This window comes from Bombus pascuorum, chromosome 2 (genome assembly GCF_905332965.1).
Source record: "Bombus pascuorum chromosome 2, iyBomPasc1.1, whole genome shotgun sequence".
Lineage (NCBI taxonomy): Eukaryota > Metazoa > Arthropoda > Insecta > Hymenoptera > Apidae > Bombus > Bombus pascuorum.
In genome coordinates this window covers 10,911,279-10,937,268 of record NC_083489.1, presented here as the reverse complement: position 1 = coordinate 10,937,268, position 25,990 = coordinate 10,911,279, and the positions used below count along the sequence as shown (strand labels likewise).

The 25,990-nt window shown below is 41.2% G+C and overlaps 1 protein-coding gene across 3 annotated transcripts in view; it reads left to right on the top strand.

Annotated features, from left to right (window-relative positions):
• LOC132916485 (discoidin domain-containing receptor 2-like) overlaps positions 1-20,662 on the top strand; it is a 135,039-nt gene extending 114,377 nt beyond the window's left edge. For all 3 annotated transcript variants that reach the window (XM_060976539.1, XM_060976538.1, XM_060976540.1), the window contains exons 5-9: positions 5,812-6,267; positions 10,747-10,954; positions 11,463-12,014; positions 12,351-12,448; positions 13,773-20,662. In XM_060976539.1, the coding sequence (XP_060832522.1) occupies positions 5,812-6,267; positions 10,747-10,954; positions 11,463-12,014; positions 12,351-12,448; positions 13,773-13,940 (1,482 nt within the window). In that variant the 3' untranslated portion in view covers positions 13,941-20,662. The remainder of the gene's footprint in view (positions 1-5,811; positions 6,268-10,746; positions 10,955-11,462; positions 12,015-12,350; positions 12,449-13,772) is intronic.
• The last annotated feature ends 5,328 nt before the right edge of the window (positions 20,663-25,990 follow it).

Sequence of the window (25,990 nt, the reverse complement as noted above, 5' to 3'; positions counted from 1 at the left end):
ATCGCGACTCCATTTACATGCCGCGGCGAAATAACCTTCCAGGCATCGAGAATATTTTTCTCTTGGAAAAAGAACTTTCTGACACGCACTTTCTTCTTGTTAACAGGGTGTCGGAAAAGGCAGTGAAAGTGTTCGTGGAAGAAAAACTGCCGTACTCTTGTACCTGTCAAGTTTTTTCCTTCAAACTTTCTGCCTCTGGCCGCTGTATAATGACAGATTTCTTTCAAATGCAACGTTAAAATGATCTTGGTAATCTATAGTAATACGATAGTCTATATCGTTCGTATTAGCACACTGTCATAATGATCATCGATTGTCGGTAGTATTAGATTGTCCGAAAAGTGTCTTTCTTTTACAGACACGTCTTTTACAACGAAGCATCTTTATACAAACATGAAACCTAATCTGCCGAACGTTGTGATCTTTATTTTGATAGGACAAGATGGTTCATATGTAATTCGACAAAATAATATAAAACGGACAATATTGCGCATCCATTATTTCCTTATAAAACGAAAGAAACTTTTCGGACGACCTAATACATACCTCTGTGGACGAGATGACTATGACTACAAGAAAAAATGGACTGCGATAGCAAGTTCCATTGTGTGATAACATGAAACATACACTGTAACATAATAACTATGGTACCACAGTAACGTAATAATTGTAAATGCATTTCTAAAATTTCTACGTATTCGCGAAAGTATTCAATTATTTTAATTAGACAAACAATTAGATTTCTAGAATATTTAACATTTGTAATATTTGTGTTATGACTTAATAATCAATACGTTGATACGTTTAAGCATCTAAAACTATTCTTTCAAAGCAAAGAATTAAATAAGAACGCAACTGAAGCGCTATTCCCTTTTTGTTACTTGTTTAATGCCAACACTTGTCACAGCCACGGAATTTACGCTGTCGAATATTAGTTATAAATCATGATCGCTTCCACTCATTTCCACTGATTCTCGTTTTCGTTTAATCTGTGCCATAAACAGTTCAATTAAGCGAGGTCGGCATGCGACGACCGCGAGCCAGGAAACCGGTTGAAAAAAGTGAAAGGAAAGCGAGATTCTCGCGTATCGATGACGACGGTTCTTCGTGGAAGCGTGCTCGCCGAGGAAAAAGTCGTTCGTTGAAGCCAGATTCGTTAGAGCGGTTCGGAAACAGGTACTGATTCGAAACGAAACGGCCCACCCAACAAAACTCCGAGAGCAACGCGTCCTTTCGTGGTTACGGGGAATAAATCTGCAGAAATTCGTGTCTCTTTCGTCCTGCTGCGAGGGGCCTGTTCTCCGCTTAATTACACAACGATACTCGGCTTATCCGACGAATAATCTCTCGTAACAGCTCAGCCAGGATCAAGCAACGTCGGTGGTACCGCCGTAGTGTGCGGTTGTCAACGACTCGACCACTTTACAATCCGAATGGAACGCGAGAAAAAAGGCGAAAAACCAGCGGGATGCGTCTAATATTTTTCAAGGATCGCATTTGGCGAGACAGAGATAACCAACAGAGCATAAATTATTTCGTTGATCCCTCGCGCAAACTTCTTGCCGTCTAACCGAGCTAGTCGTTCCTGTAAAATATCGTTCGCTGGTATTTTCTGTCTCGAGTGAAATTTCGCTTGTCGATTTAGCGAGTGTCATAGGTTATGACTGATAAATGAGAAGACCATAAATTTGAACCAGGAAAGACACGAGCAAGAGCTGTGAAAAATTGAAGACCAGGAACAACTTCTTTCCCGCTGAGTCACAAACTTTCGACTGTATATCTCAATGAGCTAAGAAGCATTATCTCGTTTAGGAATTAATAGGATTAAAGGCCTGAATATTCCAAGCGCTGCTACATTAGAAAATATTGATGCGGGCTTATAGATCTTCGTGAAAAGAACAAACAGGTTTTACGAACACATACACGAGTATTTTATCTTTCGTAATTAATATCGTACATCAGGAACGTTCTCGACGCAGCCATGTTTTCAAATTCATAAGAGATACCACTTCCTTTGAAGTACATAGATATGTTCGCAAATCTCCATTTCATTAGACGCGGCTGCGGATGCTCTCGAGGATCCAGAAGGTCGTTGGACCTGTTTTGCGAGTACATGACGCATCAGGAAAATTCGTGAGGTTATACGTCGGACCACCCGTCGCGTATATCCGTCTAATTAAACCGTCAGACAGCTTATCCGTCACGATCTTTCTCGACGACACGGTGCCATCAACGATGCTTCTATTCGGTGGCGGGCCACCGTTGACGATTCGAGATTAAGAGGCGCGGAAACATTAACATAAAATGGGCGTTGGTAGCACGCCACGCCCTACCAGTCATCTTCGTACTGCGCTCGGAATTTGTGTACGAAAAATTCCACCAAAACGCTTTTGGAACCGAAACGATGTTACTCCTTCTTACCTATTCCTTTTTCTCTTTCCGTTTGCTTGTTTTTTTTTTTTTTCGTTTTTAGAGAAGTAAGATGGTTTAGGCGGCGCGGAAATGTCTTTGAGTGGAGTGGCGAAGCGTTGCGCGCGTGGGCGCGCAGATAAATATCGAGATTACTTATTTTTCTTGGTTGGACGAGTCGGCGGCTCGTAAATGCCGTCGTATTTTCACCGTCGCGCCTTTCGTTCCCGCGGCGACGATCACACGCCTCAGCTTTTCTCGGAATAAACTGAAAATTTGTGGCACCCCTTTCGCGGATCGTCAGAGCCGATTAAAAGCGACCGCGAGAGGCTTTTGATTGCGTTCGATCTCGAGGTGATGGGGATTTATTGGCGTTATCGGATCGTTTGATGAGCAGCCTGCTCCTTTTAACTTTGATGTCTGGTATGTTTTTGCTGGTAACCGGATGGTGGAAATATTTTTGTTACTGGAACTGACGTTTGAGGGATTTATCGGTGTTGGAAGTGAGGCAGATGTCTTATCTATTGTTTCATGTTAACTGCTTTGTGTTGAATCATTCTGAAAGCTTCCGCTGTATTTCACTTTGAAGCAACGCACGCATGAACATATTGCAAGTATTTATGCCTGCAAATATAATTAGACATATTATGTATAACATTATGTTTATAGCAATTCGCAATCTTTTTATTTAAAACAGTGGCTAAGTGATTTTTTGTTCAAAGAGCAAACGACGAAGAAAACACAGCAATACGACAATTGCAATCAACTGTGTTTCACCTCATCCCTTATATTCTTCCAATTTATCACCAACGAACTTTCTCTTCTTCTTCTTTATTCGACAATTTCCTCACGTAAAAACGATTTAGAAAATACGAGGATATAAAAAGTGTCTTCTCACAGTCCCTTCCCCTAATACATTCTGATTGTTATTTACTCGAAGTTAACACATTACTAAAAAATTATGAAAAATCCTCAATTTCAAAACGTTTAGAAAATTCAAGACCTGAAATTTCGGAGGTTTTTATCATTCGTTAAATTACAATATCCTTATGTTTGTTAAAATTTAGCAAGCTTGAAGTAGCAATTGCACAAGAAGTCTGATGATTCCGATAGGACGTTTGTCTACCGTATCTCGTATTTCCTGCAACGAGCGTGCTTTCCCAATTCGCAAGCGGAGCCACGATCGTGGCGAAGGAAACGCGATTAAAAGATGATCGTCGACCACGCGGACCGGCACGTTCTGCGGCGTGGCGGTCCGGTAATTGGGAGACCCGGTGGCTGACACCGTTTTATTCCCGCTCGTTATTCCCTCCGCGACTTTCTAGCTGATGTTTGGCGCATCGAAACGAAATACAATGAGCCGACACGCGTGAAATTCCGGCTGGCATCGCGCCGCGGACCACGTTTCGTTCCGACTTCGTTACAGCGGCTTAATGAGCACGCCCGCGCTCGTTAAGGGGCCGAAATATGCGGCCGTAAACGGAACGCTTCTGAAAGAAATCTAATCCGAATAAAAAATATTTGTCGACGATCGTTGAAATCTTGATAACGGAGCGGTTTCGTTTCAGCTTGTTGAAATTGTACCTGGTAAATGTTAGAAGCAGCACGGAGATAACGTGTGAATTTATGTGAACTTAAGGCTTGCGTTTTAGTAGTTGGTAATTGTTGAAAATCGTATTTTTAAAGGAAAGTTAACGTAGAATTACTTAAAGTTTCAGGGAGAGCTTCGTTATAATTCAGAAGAATATAGCGGTTGAGGTAATTCTTGTTCAAAAAATGCTTGTCTCAATCACTACGATTTTTATTGTAAATATCAAATCGTAAAAAGAATTTGACATTAGATTTGTAAATTTTCAAAGTTAAGACTGAAATTATTTTTGGAATTCAAGTATCTGTGCTATAAGCGCGAGTGACATTTTTAAGACAAGTTGAAGTGGGTTGTGAAACAATCGTGGAGATTTCTTCGAGCACAGCCAATTAAGGAAATGAAAGGAATAAAATAAAATCGGAGAGTAGTGCCTTTCTTCTTCTCTTCATTTAATATCGAAATACATTCGCCGAGTATCGGAAGCTTCGCGTTCGATTATTTTTCCAATGAATCTTAGAATCTCTTCATTTCTATCAAGACCTAGATCTAAGTAAGCCTAAAACTGCCTGCAAAGTTTTTCGCCTTTTTAAGATTCAACAGCTAACAAAACGACGATATTTCAGAACCTCTTAAACCTGGAAATTCTTTTAGAAAGCGGTGAAATGCTTAAGGGAACGTCGGTAGAAATGTCGTGGGCGTTCCTGGGTGCCGCGATTTCTCGTTTCACGCGTTCTCAGACGGAACAACGCACGTTCTATTCTGTCGGCGGAGCGCGAGCTGGAAGGCCCAAGCGTTTGTATCGCAGCAGAGGATCGAGAATTTCTCGTGCAGCATCGTCGAGGGTCGTCCCTTCGAAACAAAGGACCTCTTATTTTCCACTTACGAGCTTGACAGCGGCACTCGACTCCACGAGTATGATATTCTCACGTATGCTCGGTTACGTGACCGTGGTTCATCGCGGTCGTGATCCCGACAGGTGTATACGCATACTATTTGAATCTTCATTATCGATACGATCGCCGATAGTTTATGGTATTTTAATGATACGGCCCCGAGAGCCGAATCCGTAATTCCACCAAGTATATCCATGGATTCCGTACGGTTCTACCCGCCGCACCGTATGAATTATTCAACAGATATCCCTCGAGCGACTTTATGTCAGGTGTTAATAATGATCTTCCTTTCTGATACGAATATATCCAAGTTTTCAGCCGCTAAATTTTCAGTCACGCGTAATTTAACCATGCCAGAATTTTGACGAGTGAATTGCGTTTCCTTTAATAATTATCGAGACTCGTGACACAGATTGAGGCATAAACAGACTTGACGTGTTCCTATTATATCTTTGAAATTAATACTTTTATGTTGTAATTTGTCTGCTTCAATGGTTTGATTAACATCCGTAGAATGTTTTTTACAAATCCTACAGTTTAGTTATGATAGAGAAAGTTGCAAGTAGATAAGGATGAAAGAGATGTTCGCAAAGAGAAATACCAAATTATCGATACGTAATGATAAAGGTACCGAGCGTGTAGGTATCGAAATATTATCGAAACATTACGATCAGTAGAGTGGTCAAAATTACCATTTTTATACATTTTTGAGTATCTGGACGATTTTTGTTAAAGCGTATACATAAACGTGTTATTATTTCTTCATAAATATTTCACATTAATTTCTTTAGGACATTTTTATACTTCGATCATCAGTTAGTTTTAGCGTTAACAATAAATATTGAATTTCACCAAATAATAAGAGAAATAGCACTTTCCAAACAGAACGTATCTAACCTATCGATGAATGGTTTGTCACAGGTGATCAAAGGGAACACGAACACCTACCTGGAGTCGAAGCACGAACTGGAGCCACCGATGTGGGCGAGTAAAGTTCGCTTCTGGCCGTACAGTTATCATCGTCGCACCGTTTGCATGCGGGTAGAGCTATACGGTTGCCCGTGGAACGATGGGATCGTGTCGTACTCGATGCCACAGGGCGACAAACGTGGCAACTGGGAGTTCTTCGATGCGACTTACGACGGTTACTGGGACGGCCAGCTTCTACGTGGCCTGGGACAGCTGACGGACGGCAAGATCGGGCCGGATAACTTCAAGATGAGTTATTACGATTTCGATAGAGGTCAGGGATGGGTCGGTTGGAGAAACGACACCAGGTCCGGTCATCCTCTTGAGATCAAGTTCGAGTTTGATCACGTCAGGGAATTCTCCGCCGTGCACATATTCTGCAACAATCAGTTTACCAAGGATGTACAGGTAAACTTTGTGAAACTTTGTAAAGTTAGTTGTAGATAATACTGAATGAGCTTTTTGTGGAGAACGATATGAATTCATTAAAAGGTAATGTTATGTAAATGCAATCTTTCGTTTGTAAGTTCTTTAATGAAAGTTCATTATTGAATTTTATTTCTTAACGTTACAAATCTGAAAGGACATAAAATTTATTCGATATTTCTTTGGTTATTATTTCTATGCGTTCTAATGTTATTTTCTTTCTTTCTTATTTTCTAAAATCTAATTTTATAAAGTTTTCTTCTTTTAAATCTTCTTTTAGAAACATAAATGTATGTTTTGTATTTATAACTTACACGTATAGTAAACTCTCCTAAAATATCTAGTAAGTACTATAATCGTGTTTTAATCATTATGCGAAGATGAACAGGAAAACTGATTTTTTCGATAAATATGACACTGTCAATAAACATATGAATTTACTTAAAAGTCGAGTAGAAGCATCCTGTACAAGGTGCACAATATCTGGTATAATTAATAGAACATTGTCAGTATTTCCTTTCCTTTTTTTTTTCTTTTTTTGAATGCTATATAATAAGATAGAATAAAGAAAGACGGAGTCTAATTTTAATTAAAGGATTATTGACGGAGTTAAAAAGTTCGAGGTGGGTAACCAATGCAATGCAGGTTGACTCAGCCTCGTGATTTCGATAGTAGAGCAAAAGGAAGAGGCAGAAGGGAAACCGGGTAGGAGAAACCAGAGCCTTCCCCAACGTTTGCGGGTCGTGATCCCCACGAACGAACCCTCGGGCAAATTTTTGGCCCGGAGAACAGTCACGTATTTATGTTCCACAACTTGCAGAGCCAAAGTCACGCTCTTCGGCGTTTGTTAACCTGTACCGGTAGCGCTTTCATCACGTAATATTCTCCATCTTCGTTATTTCATCGAGCAACGTACAATAAATTTGCCTGTCCTTTTACTTTAAAAGATAAAATAAAGAAAATAGAAGAGAAAATGAAAAAAGAAAGGAAGAAGCCGCTTCTCGATCCGTCTACTTTAAATTTTAATATTTTGATTCGTTCCCGTTATCGATACTGCCGTCCGACGATGGAATTTCCACCGTAATCCCTTTACCGGCGATCTCTTTGAACGCAAGTCCGGCCGCGTTATTTTCAAATTTCCTCTATGATCGTTCACCGAATATCCGCGAAAACGCGTGAAAAAAAGAGGAAGAGGGCGGATAGATACGAGCACGACAGGGAGGAAATTGGAAGGGCCCGGGTCGGTGACTCGCCAACGCGCGACCAGACCTACGATACAGAAGGGTGAAAGATAGAAAAAAAAATATAGCAATGAAAACTAGACGTCGAATAGGAGAGCAAAGAGACTGAGCTAGACGCGTTACGAGTAAGAGAGAGAGAAAAGAAAAAATAGGAGAGACAAGAGATAAGAGCAAAAAAAACAGGACAGACAATCGCGACGAAATACGCGCCAAGATCCAACGCCTGCCTTTAAATCGCGCCCTAGAGGAGTAACACGAAAGGGAAAGAAATGATGGCGTACGCCATGTAATCTAGTTTTCGCGTTGAAGTCAAGGTCGGACGTAGGATGGGTAACGAGGCGTAACAACGGTTGGCCCTTGCCTTCGGTTGAAGCGGATGAAAGGAGAGAAAGAGGAAACGAGCCGCGCGATTTTGCACAGGGTGGTAACAATGGGCGTTGGCCACAACCGAATTTCTGCTGGCGCTCGCTGGCGATAGTAACGGGCGATGGTGGTGTTGGTGCCGTTCCAACGCCGGCTGTGTTGCCCGTTTCTGGGAAAATTTTCCGGCCCCGCGTGCTTCCGGCCACGAATTTCTATATAATGGCCCCGTCCCGGTATCAAGATTTATTTCAATGGAGCCCCTCATTACCCTGGCTAAGGCCTTTGCTCCATAATCGAGCAACCAAGGGGCTCCAAAACAACAAACAACCAAGATAGAAGGGACGAAGGTATTAGCGAGTGCGTCAGAGAAGGTTAAAGTGCTTTCTTCGTGTCGTCGTCCCTTTTTCTTTGTTTTCTTCGTAAAATAACGAGATACCTAAATTGATGGTTACTTTTGTTCTGTTCGGTGCTTATGTATTGTTCAAAGTAGAAAAGATAAAGTTTCTAACGTATATGATCAAACAGAGATGCACCGTTAATAATAGTCGACATAGGTCTACGTAATTAACGTTATTAATATTCTGCAAGTAATCAAGAGGATGATAAGAACACACGTTTAATCTCAAGACAAAATAAAAAACTGGTTTTGATATAGAATCGCTTGACAACACATTGGAACTTAAAATTGTCTTGTTACAAAAGACGGGTAATGTGACTTATTACGTTTTCTTACCTGTAGCCTTCCATTGGTATGCCAACATTTAATCGTTTTCTTTGATCAAACAATACGCTGAAGAATCTAAATCGGCCTAAGTACCCATCTAAACGTGAGAGGAAAGAAACTCTTCTGGTGGATCAACGAGAGATAAAGATATTAAAGAAGGCAAATCCCTCTGCTCTTCAGTGGGTTCTTGGCGTGAAAATGACCGGCGCGATCCAACGAATGGCGAACGATAGAAAATGGAAGCTTTCCGGTTCGACGTCGGTTGAGGCGTACTCGCCTCGACAAAATAGGCCTCGAAACACTCTCCTTGCTGGTATCAAGATTTATTTGAATGGAGCGCCTCATTACCCGGCTCGAAGCTCGATTGTGCACTCGCTACCGAGCAAGATGGAATGACGGAGAGGTGGCAGAGGCAAGGGCAGCAGAAACGTTGCATCGGCTCGAAAGGGGGAACCTTCTTCTTCGAGAAGGAAGGATGGTTCGTGGAAGACAGGAAGGGAACGTCGAGAACCAAGAGAAACGGTCTCTACTCTCTAGCGGCGGGAATGCTTGAAGGTGGATTCTGTTCTTTCTCTCTCGTACGCACAATGCTAGCGAGCAACGAGCCGGAGAGCAGATACGCCACGTATTCAAATACAATACCGACAGTCTGGCAAGTCGGCAGTCTATGGCTTGAGGTATGAGGGCGAGTAAGGGATGAGAGATGGTAGCAACCGCCCCTAAACGTCCCCTTCTATTAACAAGCGCCCGCTCGCGCGGATAGGACACGTCTTCTGAAAGACAGCACTTCAAAGCATCGCCAGTTTCGCGCTCCTTATCTCTCTCTCCCTTTCGTTCTTCCGTGTTCCTCGAATACTATATTCTCTCGTATATACGTCCGTGGTGGTTGAGCACGGTTTCGTGGCCGCCACGTTCGTCTTCTTCGGCTTCCTCATACTCCTACTATCGTCGAGGCCTCCGTCATCGTCGACGAGCTGCTCTAGCAAGGCAAGCTTCAACGGTGTGCGCTCCCTTGAAAATCCGTACGCATCGTCGTTGCGTTCGGGGCTAAGAGAGTTAGATAATCTCAGCTTTGTAATCTCCATTTCCAAGCCTCTCACGCCGTTCTCCTGGTCTTCGCCCTATTCTTCCTCTTTCACTCTCTATCTCTCTCTCACACTCTCTGTCTCTTCCCGTTCTCCACTCTTTCGCTGTTCGCTACCTGTTTCTCGCACGATCCCCGCCTGCCACGGGCTTCCTACTCATAGTTTCCGGCTGGCATTCTCTCCTCGTGTAACTATCTTACGCTTTCCCGTAGTGGAATTAGCATTCCACGCGTCTCCGTTCCGGCGGAGTACGCACAGCCACGGGTGGCTCGCAATTATCGAAGTCGTCGATGTCAACCGAGTGTTGCCTCTATAAAGTTGCTCGTTATGTCCGCAGTAAATAGCCTAGTATGTATTTGAGCGAGCGGAATCGCGAGATATATTAATATCCAGCTTGCCGGAACGACGTACAGGCCAGCGTTCTCCACAGCTTGCTCGGCTTAAGATGCTGATTTATATATATAATTAATGTTGAATATTAGCCACTACGTCATGTTTAGCGTGCACAATGAGAAGCTTCATTTTACTGCCTGCTACAACCTTTGCCGCGATTTTATATATGCGTATATTTTCCGGGTAACGCGGCTTACGAGGATATACCTGTTGTGCGAGCCTCGTTCAGATGCTTCCGCTGAAATATGAAATAAGTTCTCGTGTACATTTTATTACGGGATAGAAGATTCGTTTATTATTGCAGTTCTTATGGAAAGTACGTAGCCGTAAAGTACAATCATATTGCTCCTTTCTGAGATTAGTATAGCGTGTAGGTTGCTAAATGGGGACTTTCATCTTTCCTTTTAGATCTTGTTGCTTAATTTAAAAGTAGAAAACAATCTCTGGGAATTTGATATTAAGAAAAAAAGATCTGTTTATCGTTTATTCGATTCTTACGGAAAGTATACACGCGATCGTAAAATATAATCATATTAAATAACGAGGAGTGATCTCGTGTATAGATTGTTAGATGGGAACTTTTATGGTTCCTTCTATACCATATTGTGTAATTATAAATACGAAAAAACGGAAAGATATTTCTCTGTCGTGTCAGGTGTTCTCGGAGGCCAGTATAATGTTCAGCGTCGGCGGAAGATATTACACAGGTGACCCGATCGTGTACTCGTACATGGAAGACAGGATCTTCGAGCATTCGAGGAATATCTCGATCAAGCTGCACCATCGGATTGGCAAGTTCGTTAAACTGAAGTTCAGCTTCGCCTCACGGTGGATCATGATCAGCGAGATCACTTTCGACTCTGGTAATTACTACTTGCACTAACGATATCTTATAGTTGAAAATTACCATCGCCATAAAAATTCTTCTACCGTCAAATCTACGAATTATGTTTGAAAAGAAACTTATATAAATTCAGCAAATAAATTCTTGCTACTTCAAATCGTCACATTAGGACCTCTTGCGCATAATTCGATAATATTAGCATTTAAATGGACACAAGTTGTAGATTATACTTGTTTTAAGAACTTTTTCTATCCAATTTTACGATTCTTTTGTCAAATAAGACAGGTGTATAGATAACAAAATAATCGAATGATTTTTAATTTGTAAAATTTACTTCTAAAACGTCATCTCCTTCGTGTTGCTATGACACAAGAAAATTTACTAACGTTAATACCTCGTGACTCCGAAAACTCCGCAGATAATATTAGTTCAATTCTGCAAGAATATTCTTTATTCAAACATTATTTTTTATTTAGCGTAAATTGATATTTCAAGATCACGAAGGAAGCATCGTTGTCTCATTACAGATATCGCTCACGGAAATTTCACGCCTGAATCGCCGCCCACGACGGAAGCTCCAAGACTTAGGGATCGGATCTCAGCCCGCGACAATCCTCTGCAAGCCGAAGTTCCAGTAGTGAAGCAGGATGATCCGACCTACATGGCCGTGATTATCGGTGTTTTAACCGCGGTCATCCTCCTGCTTGCCGTTGCGATTTTCTTGATCGTCACGCGACACCGGCAACGAAAGAACTTTGCCAGTCCTCTTGGTACCAAGAGCGCGATTCCGTCGAGCAATCATCAACATCTGTCGCCAGAATCCGCGTACGGCACCACGGAAAAGGATCCGTCGTTGATGACGTACAGAGTCGAGGAACTCGACGATCGATACGCCGGAACCAAGCTAACGACGCTGCCTCGCGACTTGAACGATCGTCTACTAGGTGACGTCAGGTTGGACGAGTATCAGGAACCCTTCTACGAGAACAAGCACCGAGAACCGCCTCATGCCGCTTATTACGGTTATAGCACTGTTGTTATAGACAACAAGGACCTCCACGACAGCGTTGAGCAGTCTGGTAAGTGCAATCGATACCCCACAACCGCTTTGATACTTGTTCGAGTGATAGTTGATATTTGTAATTATGTAATTCGGGATTTTAATAAGCATTTTGTTGCAAGAATTCAGGAAATACTATAATTTTGATGAATTATCAGAAAAATTCAGATTCAAGTTTGTAGATTAATTTTCCAAGAATTCCAATGTTTAAATTTCTAAATGTTGCAATTTTGTCATTTTGAAACGATCGGCTTATTTAAATTTGAAAATTCTATTAGATTCAAATTAAAAAATTCGCGAATAGTAAAATATTGAAATCTTCGACTTTTTCAAAGTTTAATCGTTTTATTTACAGATGCCACCTACGACTATGCAGTACCAATGCCTGTGCCTAGTGTAAGCAGCGATCAGGACAGCGTGTTCTCCAAGTCTTCATCAAGGGGTAGCGCAAAGGTGAGTACGTAATGGAAACCTTAAAAACTTCATACTTATGAAAATACCACTAAACTAAGTGTCATTGATTTACCACCGACAATGATTATTTCTGATCATAAACTGACAATAGCTTAAATCAGCACCGTAGCATCAAATATACCATTTCTTCCACGAACAATAGACCATTACATAGCACGAATAGAATATCAAAACCAACACATCAATAGCGCAAAATCATACCCTTTGAAATGCCGTTTGTTTCATCTCGATACCACGTTCCATTGCCGAGATATCGTGGTTTAGAGAGAACTACAATTTTCTATTCCCGTCTCGCTTCCACGAGTGGGATCTCGTTCACACGTTTTTCTTGATCTATCCCAAGCTCGAACACCTTCACGTTGGTCAGTGACACACGTGCAGTCAGCTTTTTTTCTAGTGGTTCAACGTACGTATTTCTAGGAAAAGAAGTAGGTCAGGTCTATTCCAAGAATCTTGGTTGTCATTCATATTCCGGTGCATGTTTTACCGTAAACTTTGAAATTTCGTATCTCAGCAACTAATTGAGATATCTACATGAAACAAAAAGCTTATGAAAGCACCCGCTCTTCTCCGATTTTTCGATATGTTTGCTACAGAGACATCGTAATTCTTCTACATGTATTTTGTGTCTAAATTTGTGTCTCTATTTATGTATAATGGAAGAATACGTTTATTTGGAATTTTTAATCATTTCACACTGGGTAATTGTAAATTGTTTAATCAAGTGACTATTATTAGGAGAATGCAATGATGTTTCAAAGAATTTTAATTGATATTATATAACTATTTATTCATTTAACTATTTAATCATTTCACACTGGGTAATTGTAATTTGTTTAATCAAGTGACTATTATTAGGAGAATACAATTCTGTTTCAAAGAATATTAATTGATATTATATAACTACATAATAGCGTTTATTTGCAATACTTATATTTATACCCTTACACTTGTTATGTGTTTGTTAAAATTCTTTTAGATATCGCTTGTGGGATATAAAATCGAAAATGTGTTTATTGGAATCTTTTGTCCTATTCTCTCTTGAATGTTTAAAGCACCTAAATACTATAATGTTTAGTTATATATTACATATAGTATTTGTTAACTTGAAAGTTTACGAAACTTAAATATTCTTTCATTATAGTTTACGTTACTATATTTTCGTATCTCAAAGATCAACATTGAAAGTACTATATCTCGATGTTTTATAAACAAAATTCTAGAAATTGCGATACAGGCAATTCTATAGGCAAACAAAATCTTAAGCTACGTGTTTAATTCTCTTTACGTTCTGTTGCATTAGGCGTGCTTGCAGAGCTTTTTCCCTCCACCACCGCCCCCTATGAGCGCGCCGCCCCCACGAGGCTCCAGTAATCTGACGTACTCGAATCCTCCGAGCCCGGAACCAGTTTGCGAGCGCGAGCGCAGAGGAAGCAAGCGCCGCGAACACTCTTTGCACAGATACGCGTAAGGACTGTTTCATCCTGCGGAATGTACGCGGTACGCCGCTAGATTCAAGGTACGATAACATTTCGTACTTCACCTTGAGAGATCGACCGTTTGATCCAAGTCTTCAGCATCCATAGATCGGCTATTATCTATCGTTCCTATTTTTAATCTTCCACTTTACATGATTCTCTGTTATCTACGAATCTTACGTTGCAACGATGTACTGCCCAGTTCGTTCCGATTTGATAAATTCGATCGTCGAGTCTAATTTCCCAAAAGAAAAAAAGAAAAGAAAAGAAGAAATCTACAATGGATGCTGAAGGCCTAGCGAAAATTCGAGCGCTGTCGAAGCGTCGAAACGAAGCGGAAGAAGAGGACGAAGAAGAGGAAACGACAAGAGACCGAGTTCGAGCGCAACCGGGGCATGGAGAACATTTTTTGTTCGCACCGGAATTCTCGAATGGCCCAATTAAAAAAAAAAAAAAAAAAAAAAAAGATTGGAACAGACGAAAAGTCGACGCAGCCACTCGAACCGCGGTCTCGATCTCATCGAAATCTTTCTCCACGAGCACTGCCATTCGCGCACTTTCCGAGCGTACCGTAGAGTAGAGGCGCAATACCTCGAGTGCCGCGCTTAAGAGGACTTAACCTACTTGCAACCGGCAGGTAGGTGATACGCGTAACCGGAGTTGTAACTACAATTGGCATATCAGTTAAACGGCAGCAAGCTGCCGAGACTCTTCTCTGGAAATTCGTCTCGTCGAAACTAATCAAGAGGAAACATGATTCGTGAAATCGACGCGTCGAGCACGACCATCCACGATCTCTATATTTTCTGTCAGTTTTACCGAGTAACAGGGTGTGTACACGACCATGAACCAAGAACGAACGTTGTAGCACGCGTCGTTCTTCGATCTTCACCGAGTTTTCATGAATTATTATAGTCGAGGATAACGAAGCTTCGATTTCACGGGTCGCTACGAGTCCGCGTTATCTGGAAACGCGTTCGCACGCCGCAGTTGCCCAACTTTCTTTCCGTTCAAAAGACTTTCGTTCCCCGCAGCGAAGCTTTGCGAAGCTAGGCCAGGTTGAAACACGCGCGAAAAAGTTATCCTGTAACCCTCTTCTCCCTTAAATTCCAAACTCCGTGAGTGAGTTAGAGGGTTTAGAAGTTCCGGCTGAAAGAAGAGAGTAAAAAGAGCAAAGAGGGAGGAGGTAAAGAGAGTCGTATTTTTCGTTGATACAGCCTCGCGTGTTCGGAACGTTTTTCCGCGCGATGCTACATTTCTTCCGGGCCGATAAAATGCACGAGCGTTAGCAGCTTCGTTGAACCGTTGTTCCGCGGACGAAATTGTAATTCGCGTAGGTCGCGTTTTCGCCGTGGAAAAACGCGGCCGCGATAACAGAACCGGCGCGATGCAATTGGATGCGACTTGGCGCGGCGATGCAACGCGACCGAGCGGATTTCCAGAAGGAATCGCGTGTTTAATGGTTTCGTCTGTTCGGCGCGCATGTGCAACCAGATCGAGCTCGCTATCGATCCGTGGCTAGGCAAACGATAAAACGGGAGAGTGAAAAAGACAAAAAAGAAAAAAAAAAAAGGTAAAGGAAGAAGCAATCGGAGGCGAAGAAAGAAGAAACAGAGAAGCGGTCTCTTTTCTTATTTTTGGTCTTTTTATTCTAGTAAAAATATTTATTCGGTTTTGGCGATTTCTGCTCACGACCGATAATTAATCGCCGTTAATTATTGCTTCGGAATGCTATCCATGAACGATTCCTGCGTGATAGAACGAACGTCAAGTATTGTCGTGGTAAGAACAGGAGCGAAGCTAAAAAAGGATAGGGGGACGAGAACGTGCGGAGATCGACGCGATGATATCGAACGGAAAACGGTAGCGGTAGGGACGTGGAAGAACAGGCTTGGGGTAGATGGGGGAGGGGGGTGAACAAAAGATTTGTGGGAAAAGGAGAACGTTAGCGAGCTTCGATCCCGCCTCACACAAGACTGACGTCAGATAAATAATCCAGTATCCCGACTATGCTGTAATACGTGTAAAGAGACACGTGTACGCGCCTGCGTATGTGTTTCGCCGTATTATTTATTATCGCAGCATATAGCGCCCCGTAAACGAATCTTTAATTTATATACGTATTATACACACGTTCGCGTATATGTGCGATATATACGAGGGAAGAGATAAAAAAATTATATAAATATATATATATATAAATAGATATATAAATACAACAAAGGTAATGCGTAATTATGGCGCGTCGTCGAATTTTAAGCGTATAATAACGATATATTATATATATATATTATATATATATTGTATAAGCCCAACTTTATTTCTCTATCACTACCGACATCGCCTTCATGCAACGAGGAAATAAAAATCAAGGGATTAACCGGCGTAAGGAATCGACAATACAGGGATGAGACAACAATAATTAAATACATGTGTACGTAAAAGATGAAAAAAAAAAACGCGAAGAAACGATGCGAGGAAATAATGGTAAATAGATAAACGTGATTTAACGCGAACATGGAGAGAACCAACCACATTGTGATATATTAAGAAAACTAATACTAATAAAAGTTAGAAGAACGAGACGAAGGCAGCCGCGAGACGTGACTTTAGGCACACTTGATAAAACTCGCGCGAACTTCCACGAGGAAGCTCTTCGTCGAATCTCGACGCTCTTCTCTTTTATTAAGTGAACGATTCTCGAAGCAACTATGTATAGAACGCTTACAAAATATATTTTCGATTTATACTTCGAGCCTTTTACTTCTATACTCTATCGGATGTAAAGGAGTTGCAATGTTTACGCAAAGATCGTTTAATAAAAGATTCAACGGAGAGTTTTCTTACCGAAGCCGCGTTCTCGTTCCTGGCCGAACGAAGGGATACACGCGTAACATCTAACAACGATCGGAAACTTACCTATGTATATTTAGTGTTTAATCGTCGCCACCGTAGAATGTTAAAAGTAAACCGTAAGAGTGACAGCTTCGAGTGCTTCGAGTGTAAATATAACCGTTAGGGACCTCGTGACACACACAACATACATACACACACACGCACATACACACACGTATACTTTCTTACCTATACACACCTTTCAAGCGCCTTAAGTTGGGGGGCACTGAGCAAATAACTTGGTCGCAATAATAATCGTCGTTTTCTGTTCTTTATTTCTACCGTTGTTATCTTTTAACTTTCATTTTATCCAAGATTTAAAAGCAAAAGTAAAACGAAGAAAACGAAACGAATCGCAAAGGGAAAAAGAATATCGCGTTATCGTTTTCGACGTTATCGTAATAATTCAGCGGCGGACTGACAAGAGCGAACGAGAATGAAAGAAAAGAAGAGAGAACGGTTGCTTCAAGGTCCTTTCTCATTTTGTATCCGGCATCGCGACGATCGCTGAAGCTGTGAACACGAGTTCCGGTATCGCGCGTTCCACGATGTTCCTCCGCATCGCGTTCAGCTCTCAAACTTCCGTTGACAGCCTTACGCGAGCTCGGACAGAGAAAGGAAACGGAGATCCTTATTGCGCGCCGCAATTTTTCACCGAACTTCTGCAATAACCCCGGCACCGAGCATTAAGTACCTTGAACTTCCTGCACTTCCAGTACCTAGGCAGTCCGCTTCTGGCAATAATCGTCAATTTATCTTAAAGCGTGCACAGACGGTAAAAGGAGAATGACGTTCACGTGCAGACTATACGTTAAGGAAGAATTAAATCAATAACCGGTCAGGGGTTGGAGAGAATTCCGAAGGTTCTTAGAGATTCGTTAATAAAGAGTAAGAAAAAAAAAAAAAGAGATAAAGGAGATGGAAAGGGTGTAAAAGAGTGGGAAAAAATGGAAGGAGATCGTTAAAAGATGGTGCACACTCCCTCTTCTTTGGGATACGAAGAGGAAGATAAAGATGACGAAGGACGGTACTTTCGTGCCTGCTCGCAGCGTACTTCTTAGGATACTTTATGGTTCCTTTGTGCAGCGGAGCTGCATGCTGCCGACATGTCAATGACAACGGTGCGCCGAGTGTGCACCGAGATCGTCGAGATATCGCACGCTCGTTCTAAATCGTCGCTGCAACTCTCTCTCCCAGTGGCTCGCAGCCTTATTCGCGCGAGTTTTATTAAACTTTACACGCACACGTTCTATACTCTCTCGCAGCGGGAAGGGGCAAGATCCGTTTTATCTTCAACGGGATATATTCGCCCCGATTTTACATCTCAGGAAGCGATAGTTCTTCTCGAAATCGTAATAATCGCGAGATAACGTAAACGATGTGAGTTGCGAGGATTTTCCCTTCGTCGAGTCGTTTATCATTAAACTACCCGGCAGTTATTTAAATTTATACCCATTTTTTAAAGAAGACGCGAATCGAGAATGTATTTCTTTTCACCGCTATTTCCACCGCCAACCGTTTCCTTAGAACGTCTCTATAGGCAGAACAATTTCCACGTTAGACCAATTCGTAGACAGAACGATCTAAAAGCTCGGCAAGTAGAATGATCCCTAACAAAAAATCCCTATGAAAGAACTTCGATCGAGCATTGCCCTTTTCAACGCATCTTGTCGTTTGATATTAACATCCACCAAGACTCCTCGCGACCTCCTCGTTCCATCTACTGCTCGTCGAGTCGACGAGACTTTTCGATACGCGCCCGATGCAACGATTACCATACCGTCGCGACTTCTGTTTCCTGTGGCGCGGCCTTTATGAGGCCATAGCCTTTTTTATTCCCGCTGTCTGAACATCGATGCGACGATACGCGAAAACACGGTCCGGCGATATCGTTCGAGATACGACGCGATCGGTTCTGCATCGGTACCTACGATACGGAAAAGACACGAAGGCTGTAGGGGGAGAGCTGCAGCGAGGCAACGGAAGAACGTCCCGTGCATAAATCAGCCGTTACAACCCTTTTTCGGTCCGACATGAGAAATGCGGGAAGAAGCTCGCCGATAGTGACGGCCAACAGCGGAAAAACTGGCCCATCTTTTATTCCAAGATGTATAAGTGCGTGCGCTCGCAAGCCTCGTAATAGTCGAGGATTAAAAAGAAAACGGGACGAGTCGAAGCGTTTGATCGAACCTCGGGGCGATATTATGCGTGAGTCTGCATCACACACACGAAAGTGTTGTTAGATGCCCGACGAAAGTTGTTGGTCGTGGCAGAGAAGGCTCGGGGATCAACTAGAATTTATGCGTCGATGATACTGGCACTTTCAGTAGATGCGAACGTAGTAGTCAGACACGAGAGGTTGGGGCTAGCAACACCGAGGACTATTGTTTCTTGTTAATTCTTTGATAGCGTGATAAACCGACGAATAATTCTAAACGTTTTACAAGATAATTCTCTCTTCGTCCTTAAGCTTTTTTACATTTCGGATATAACAAAAAATGTGTACATTGAGCTTTTTGCAGGAAGCAAATGTTAACAGTTGCGTTACGTATGACGATAATATAAAGTGTGAAATTTTTTATATCGTATTTGCGAGCTCGGGTTGTTTCCAACTTCTCTTAGGTCACGTCGTTGAAGAGTTAAAGTAGAATTTATAGAATTTATTAAGCGAATTACGGGGGTACTCGAATCTTGAGGCTGGGGATTTAAATTAAAATTCAATCGAACAAGTAATGACCAACTCGCAGAAGTTTAAGTGAAATTTGAAAGTTTGTGAGTTTCGTTCGCTTTGTCTTTGTTACTGCGAATTAGATGTTGTACGAAAGGAACGGTAATATAGTAAGTTATAGTTTAGGGAAGTTTAGCATAACTCGAAAATACAGTATGTACTGAAATCAATGTAAGTTTGCAATAAAACAGCTGTGGCGTCGATCTCGGTGCATTTCTTGCTCAAATATGTAACTCTATCGAAGTCTCGTTTGAATAAGCGCCTGTTTGTCGAAACAATCTCTAAATAAAATATCGACACTGTTGTTGCGTTCACCTCGACCACCTCGCGTATCGACATCGATCGTGCAAATATGAGGGATGTCGGATGCTTACGTGCAGCTACACGAGCACGCAACGAGTAGAAGGGACCGCGACGAGCAGGTACGAGGATGGAAAACAACGACGATCGGTTTATATCATAGGTTTAACAGAACGACGGTTCAGGAAACATTCTCGCCACCCCGAAACTATTAAACGCGCCGCATTATCTCTCAATGTATATAGCAATTGTAATTTATACATAATATGTGTAAACGTATTATAAATAATTTTGTATATAATTGTAACATATAGCGTGTAACTTGTAAGAGAATGAAGGACGAACGACGGAAAGCGTGAAAATTTACATATGAAGGATGTATGTACGCGTGATTGCGAGACATGGAATAATAATAATAATAATGATGAAAAGGTAAAAAAAAAATAAATAAATAAAAGATACCACTGTGAGTGTAATTATAATTGATCAATAGTAATAACGAGTACCGGATGCATATTTGATATTTGTGTGCCTGTATCCTTTTGTATGCTAACGAGATAGACGAAAATAAAACTATACATATTATATTGTACTAATTGCGACGTAGGAGGAAACAACTACGTGTAACGAGGTGTAACACGTGCACACACGAGAAACACACACGCGTATCGTACACGAAGAGATACACGAGAGAAGACACACACACACTCTTCCAGTTGCATACACACAGAGGAAACACAGACCAGACTATCTGTCCTGGATTGGACGAAATAAAACTTTTAGCGAAGCGAATTTGAGTCTATAAATGTCCGATGGACCCAACGACAATTCGTTTTATCCCTGATTTACGGATCCATCGTCCCTTCTCCTTGCGTTTAACGCGTTCCGCTATTTTCTCGTTAACGCGTTACGTTTGTAATTCGACAGCTTGGCGAGCCTGTTGACGTTATATATTGTGGAAGATCGAGGCGGGGAAAACGGGTTTGTCAAAGGTACGCGTTCATCGGCTAAATATTTCATCTCCGCGTATATTTTAAGTTTGTTACTTATTGACGTAGTAAGAGCGACGTCGAACGTATGAAACAAGATTGATATTCGATCAGTGTGTTCCGATGACATTTCTACGCTACGGTCACCGACGATAAATCCTCGCCGATAGAAATTAACCGGGCGAACGAGCGTCGACGTATATTTAGAGGGAGGAATCGCGTCAGAGAATTAATTATAGGAAACGAATGCGGGAAATCCGATCGAGTTATCGGGATCGATTTCATCGAAGGCACGAGAATATCAACGAGACGAATCGAGCAAGGGACGTGGCCGATGAAGCGTGGACTCATCGGAAGCTAATTACCAGGTAATGCTACGATAATCCGGCTACCAGCTGGCTGAATGCGGAACCGATCGTGCTTCGTAAATGCTGCTTAACCTTAATGAATGGATACGCGTTTGAAAGCGGCCCGGCCACTCTTTGATTATTGCCACGCGTATTCTCTCGCGTTCGATCGTTAATCGTTACTGAGCAGAAATGTCTGAAGGCACCGACTTACATCGAGACCGTCTATTAACCAACGAAAAATTAGAACTACGCAGAAAATGACAGTAATAAAGGTGCAGTAATAATCGCGAGCAGTCGTCGGTATTTCATTCGCATGACTGTGGGCAAAAACTGCTCGCGTAAACGGTCTGCGTCCTTTGGCAGAGATTTTACAAGCGGAGACCGATGTAGCCGCGAACAACTCGCGTCATGACAGCCTTCCGCGAGGTGGCTGTCGTCCTTTCATCGTGCTAATTTGGCACCGTCAACGACGTCATTTGTCATTCTAATGGCCAGAACGACGGGGCTACGGTTTTTAATGACTGCGGGAGCCCGGTGACACGCCGTTTCCTCGTTCCCGCTTTTCCTCTCCTGGCCGCCTCTTCTTCTTTTCCTACGGAGCTCCTCTTTAATTCGCCCTCGACAAGCCGCTTCACGCTCTATCGTTTGTGCGTTCCCCTCCATTTCGTTCTCCATTTCCCGTTCTTTTTCCCCATTTCTTTTCTCCTCGCGCGGCCTTCTTCATTCAGCTACTTTCTTTCACGAAGAGAAACCCAACGCATAGATCTAGAGTCCGATACGCTCTTCTTCTACTCGTTTCTTTTCTTTTCCTTTAGCACGTTTATTGCTCTCTTTTTGCACCGAGGCTTCCTTTCAGCGTTTTCAGCATTTCTGAATCTAGCCAGGCGGTCTTAAATCCTAGACGCGAGTAAGATGCACACCGCCGTGTTTAAAATGTATTCTTCCGCGGTGAATGTATTCCCTTCCAAGTTATACCACTCTGCCCCTTTACCTCGGTCGGCTGTTAATTAATTCTCGCGGTTATTAGTGCTCGTTACTTCCCTTAAGCAGCGGCAGCCGCGCAACGCTGGCCGCCGCTCCCCCTTTCTTCCAACCCTCGTTTCTTTTATTCTTTAACTCGTTATCCGAGACGGATATAAATTTCAGCGAATACGCACTCGGATAATTATGCTGTTTGCAAGCGGTCGCTACCGAAAATCGTACTAATTGCGGTTCACTGGCTAGTTCCTTCATCGACGGAAGACTAGTTCATCTTTTTTTTTTTTTATTTGTGAAGGGATAACACGGAACGTTATTGAGACGCACGGTTCTGGGATATTATTGTACCGTTGTTTCCCTTGATGCGATTAAATTATCGCTGCTTTCCGATAATGATAACACAGATTAATATTTTTATATTCCAATCTTTAATGCTATTTTATTTTGATTTCATCTTTCACATTTTTCTACGACTCGTGGCCAAACTACGCCGTTTATGTTTAAATCTAATTTTAAGTTTCGAATACCTACTTGTAGGTATTTATTTCTAGATACTCCATGTTCTCAATATGTCCAAGAAAATTCCAAGGTGCCATCCAATTCCATTCTCCATTCCAATCTCCACTATATTATAGAATTTTTCTTGAAATCAAATATTTAAGAATATTCAAGAATATTTCAGAAGAATTAAAATATAAAATTTCATTTGGACTCCATTATACAGCTTGCTTTTATTCATCTGTTTTATATCCGAACAGGAATATGTCAGGAACGCAATGGAAATGATTTTTCACGATACCGTTCAGCGATAAAAGGTTTCCCTAATGGAATATGAAGTAAAATTGACGTTATGTCAACGCCCACATAACCCAGTGATATTCATTCGAAACACCCCTATATAGGGCATTTCTTAGATGGCTTTCTGGAAGGTTTCAGGAACAGTCGGCGGCCACAATCGACTCCTTCACCTGAGGATGGCGAAAAGGTAGGTGCGTTAATGCGTTTCCTGCGCAACCCTCTAACGGGTGCCATTATTGTTTCCCATCCATCACACGGTTCTGACGAACGAACGTGTGATGGCAAATATATCCCCGGGTCGAAAATGTTGCTGCATCACATCCGAAATTACGGTCGAATCGGAGGCATGGGATGACGAAGAGTGCCTTTGTGCCACGCAGAGTTCCGCATTCTAGATGCTTGACATCGCGTATCTTAATTTACTGCGAGATTAGACGTTGGTCTTTGGCACTTATTAGGAGGCAGAGAATAGATTCCATGAACACTTCCTCTTATAAATTTGAAGGGAACTACGATTAACCGTGAGAAAATATCTGAGTACGTATCGAAATTGAAAATAAGGTTGAGTGTCACATGAGATTTAAATTTCTTTTTAAATTTGAAATATGGCATGCGATATTTTTTTCGAAATTATGATTTCGGAATTAGAAGCTTCGTTATGGATATTTGAGTAATGTTCTAGCAATATGCGTTCTTAAGGATCTATAATGATGTTATCTGTGTTAGTTATAGTAGATAAATATACAGAGAGGAAAATTCACACAGATTCAAATAGCTCATAGAACTATTACTCTTAGATTCCAGCTAACATCAGATGATAATGATAATTCTGATAACATGTTTCATCTAATTTTCAATTATTTAAAGATGTAGAGAACTTTATTCGGGAGAATCGTCAAGCAATTCGGAGATAATTTACATTTACGAACTTCTTGAAAAAGAAAGAGACTTAAAATAATAAGACGAATAAGTTACAAAAGATAGTTTAATAAAACAATATACACGATATCGATTAGATAGAGTTTAATTAAAACATCTCTTGAAGAAACTTCTAAAGAATTCGTAAAAAACACGAACAAACTTATATTCAGCTTACCATAAAATTCCCAAAGATGTAATTTTACCACGCAAGTTCTAGATTAATTTCCGCATAATTCTCAAAGAAATAACAGCTTATTTCCTGGAAATTATCGACACGGTATTCGCGCGAGTGTCTGCAACACACAATAGGCGTAACTCAGCAGCGAAGGAGCGGAGAAGAGCGAAAGAGAGAGAGAGAGAGAGAGTGGCAGCCAATAGAAAACAGGAATCATGTCGTAAGCGTTGAACTATGACAACGTATCCACGAGATTTCTGGCACGATAAAGCGAGCTTTACCGTAACCCCAAGCTAACAGGTAACTACGTTAGCCGCAAGTAAATCCGAGCCTGCTGCTGCCCACGGTGGAACTTTACGAACCGGATGCTAAGCGAGAGGTTTAACAATCGTGTGCCCCTGGAATTCTGCGCGTATGGATGGACGAATACGTGGTAACCGCGAAATCATGGCAGTCAACGCATCACCTACGAAGCGAATACGATTCCGGTCTCGAAAGTTCTCGAAAACCTCGAATTACGGGAATTCGGAAAACCTCTTTGGCAAATTTTAAACATAACTTTGCCCTGTGAAGTTTAAAGAAAGTTAAGAAAAATAAAGATAATTTCAACAAAAAGTAGAAATAGACAGAAACGAAAATGTTAGTAAATTAATTACGAGAAATTTAATGATGTGATGTTTTTAAGGAATTAGAAAAATACTTAAGTAATTTTTATTATATTTAGGTCTACATTATGTCTACATTAGGTCTACATTATTTAGGTATTGAGGTATAGATTGCACAATTAATATTTATATATCCTATCATATTAAGCAACAGTCTGATTAACAATTTAACAGCAGCTAAGTGGCCAAAAGAGACATAGTCCTCGCATGTATACGTAGGATAAATATTTGAACGTATTGTACCTGTGAAATACCTTGCATGCCATACTGACGCAGAAAATATTCTCTAGAAAATTGGTTGCGATGTCCAAGTAATAAAGTTAAACCGGATGTATTTATACAGCCATAAATTCGTTACAAACATCTTCGAGTGATAACTTAGCAATATATCTACAAATATTCCTCTTGAAGTTTTTGTTTTCAATATAATTAAATTTATTAACTACCATCAATATAAGAAATTTCCTAAACGGAATAATGGGATAACAAATGTATTTTCTAATATTTAAATAATTATACGTAATAAATCGACAATGCTTCTTTTATTTCTGGCATATCATTTACTTATTTACAATTTATTAATTAATTTAGTATGGTTTAGTTCTAAAATTAATATTGATATTCGAATATCTATATTCGTGCTAGTGTGTAAATATCGATAACTCAAATGGATTGTTCTGGTTTACTCTTCATTACGTTAATTATAGGAAATAAAGGTAAACTAGTTTGACGAATTAGCACACACGATATATTCGGTACGTACAATGTGAATAATGAGAACCCGTTGGATTACAACGTGCGAGCTTTCAAGAGATTAATCTCCCTCTGAGCCGCCCGATCCCTTAATCTCCTTTTCATTAAGTGGGGTTTTAGTACTCGACATTAGAAACAAACTCTCTGTATGCCTTGTTACGAACGGGCCGGCTGTTCGCGAAATAACGAGTACACCGGTTCACCACTCACTTAAACGTTCATCAAACGTCTCGACCATATTTCGCTTGAAATATCACGGCGAACGTTGCTAGATAAAGCTGTCCAGTTCGTTTCAAAGCCTAACCCAAAGTTGTTTTAATCTCATTTGCATTATCACGCGCTACACGTGTTACGCTTCGTTCTACGAATTAAAAATCTGGAACAATCGATAAGCAGATCGGTGGGACTTTGATGTTCGTTTATGTTATTCGTTTGGATATATATAGGTATGTAGAACGATGGCGATGTAGTCCCATTCGGATAAATATTAT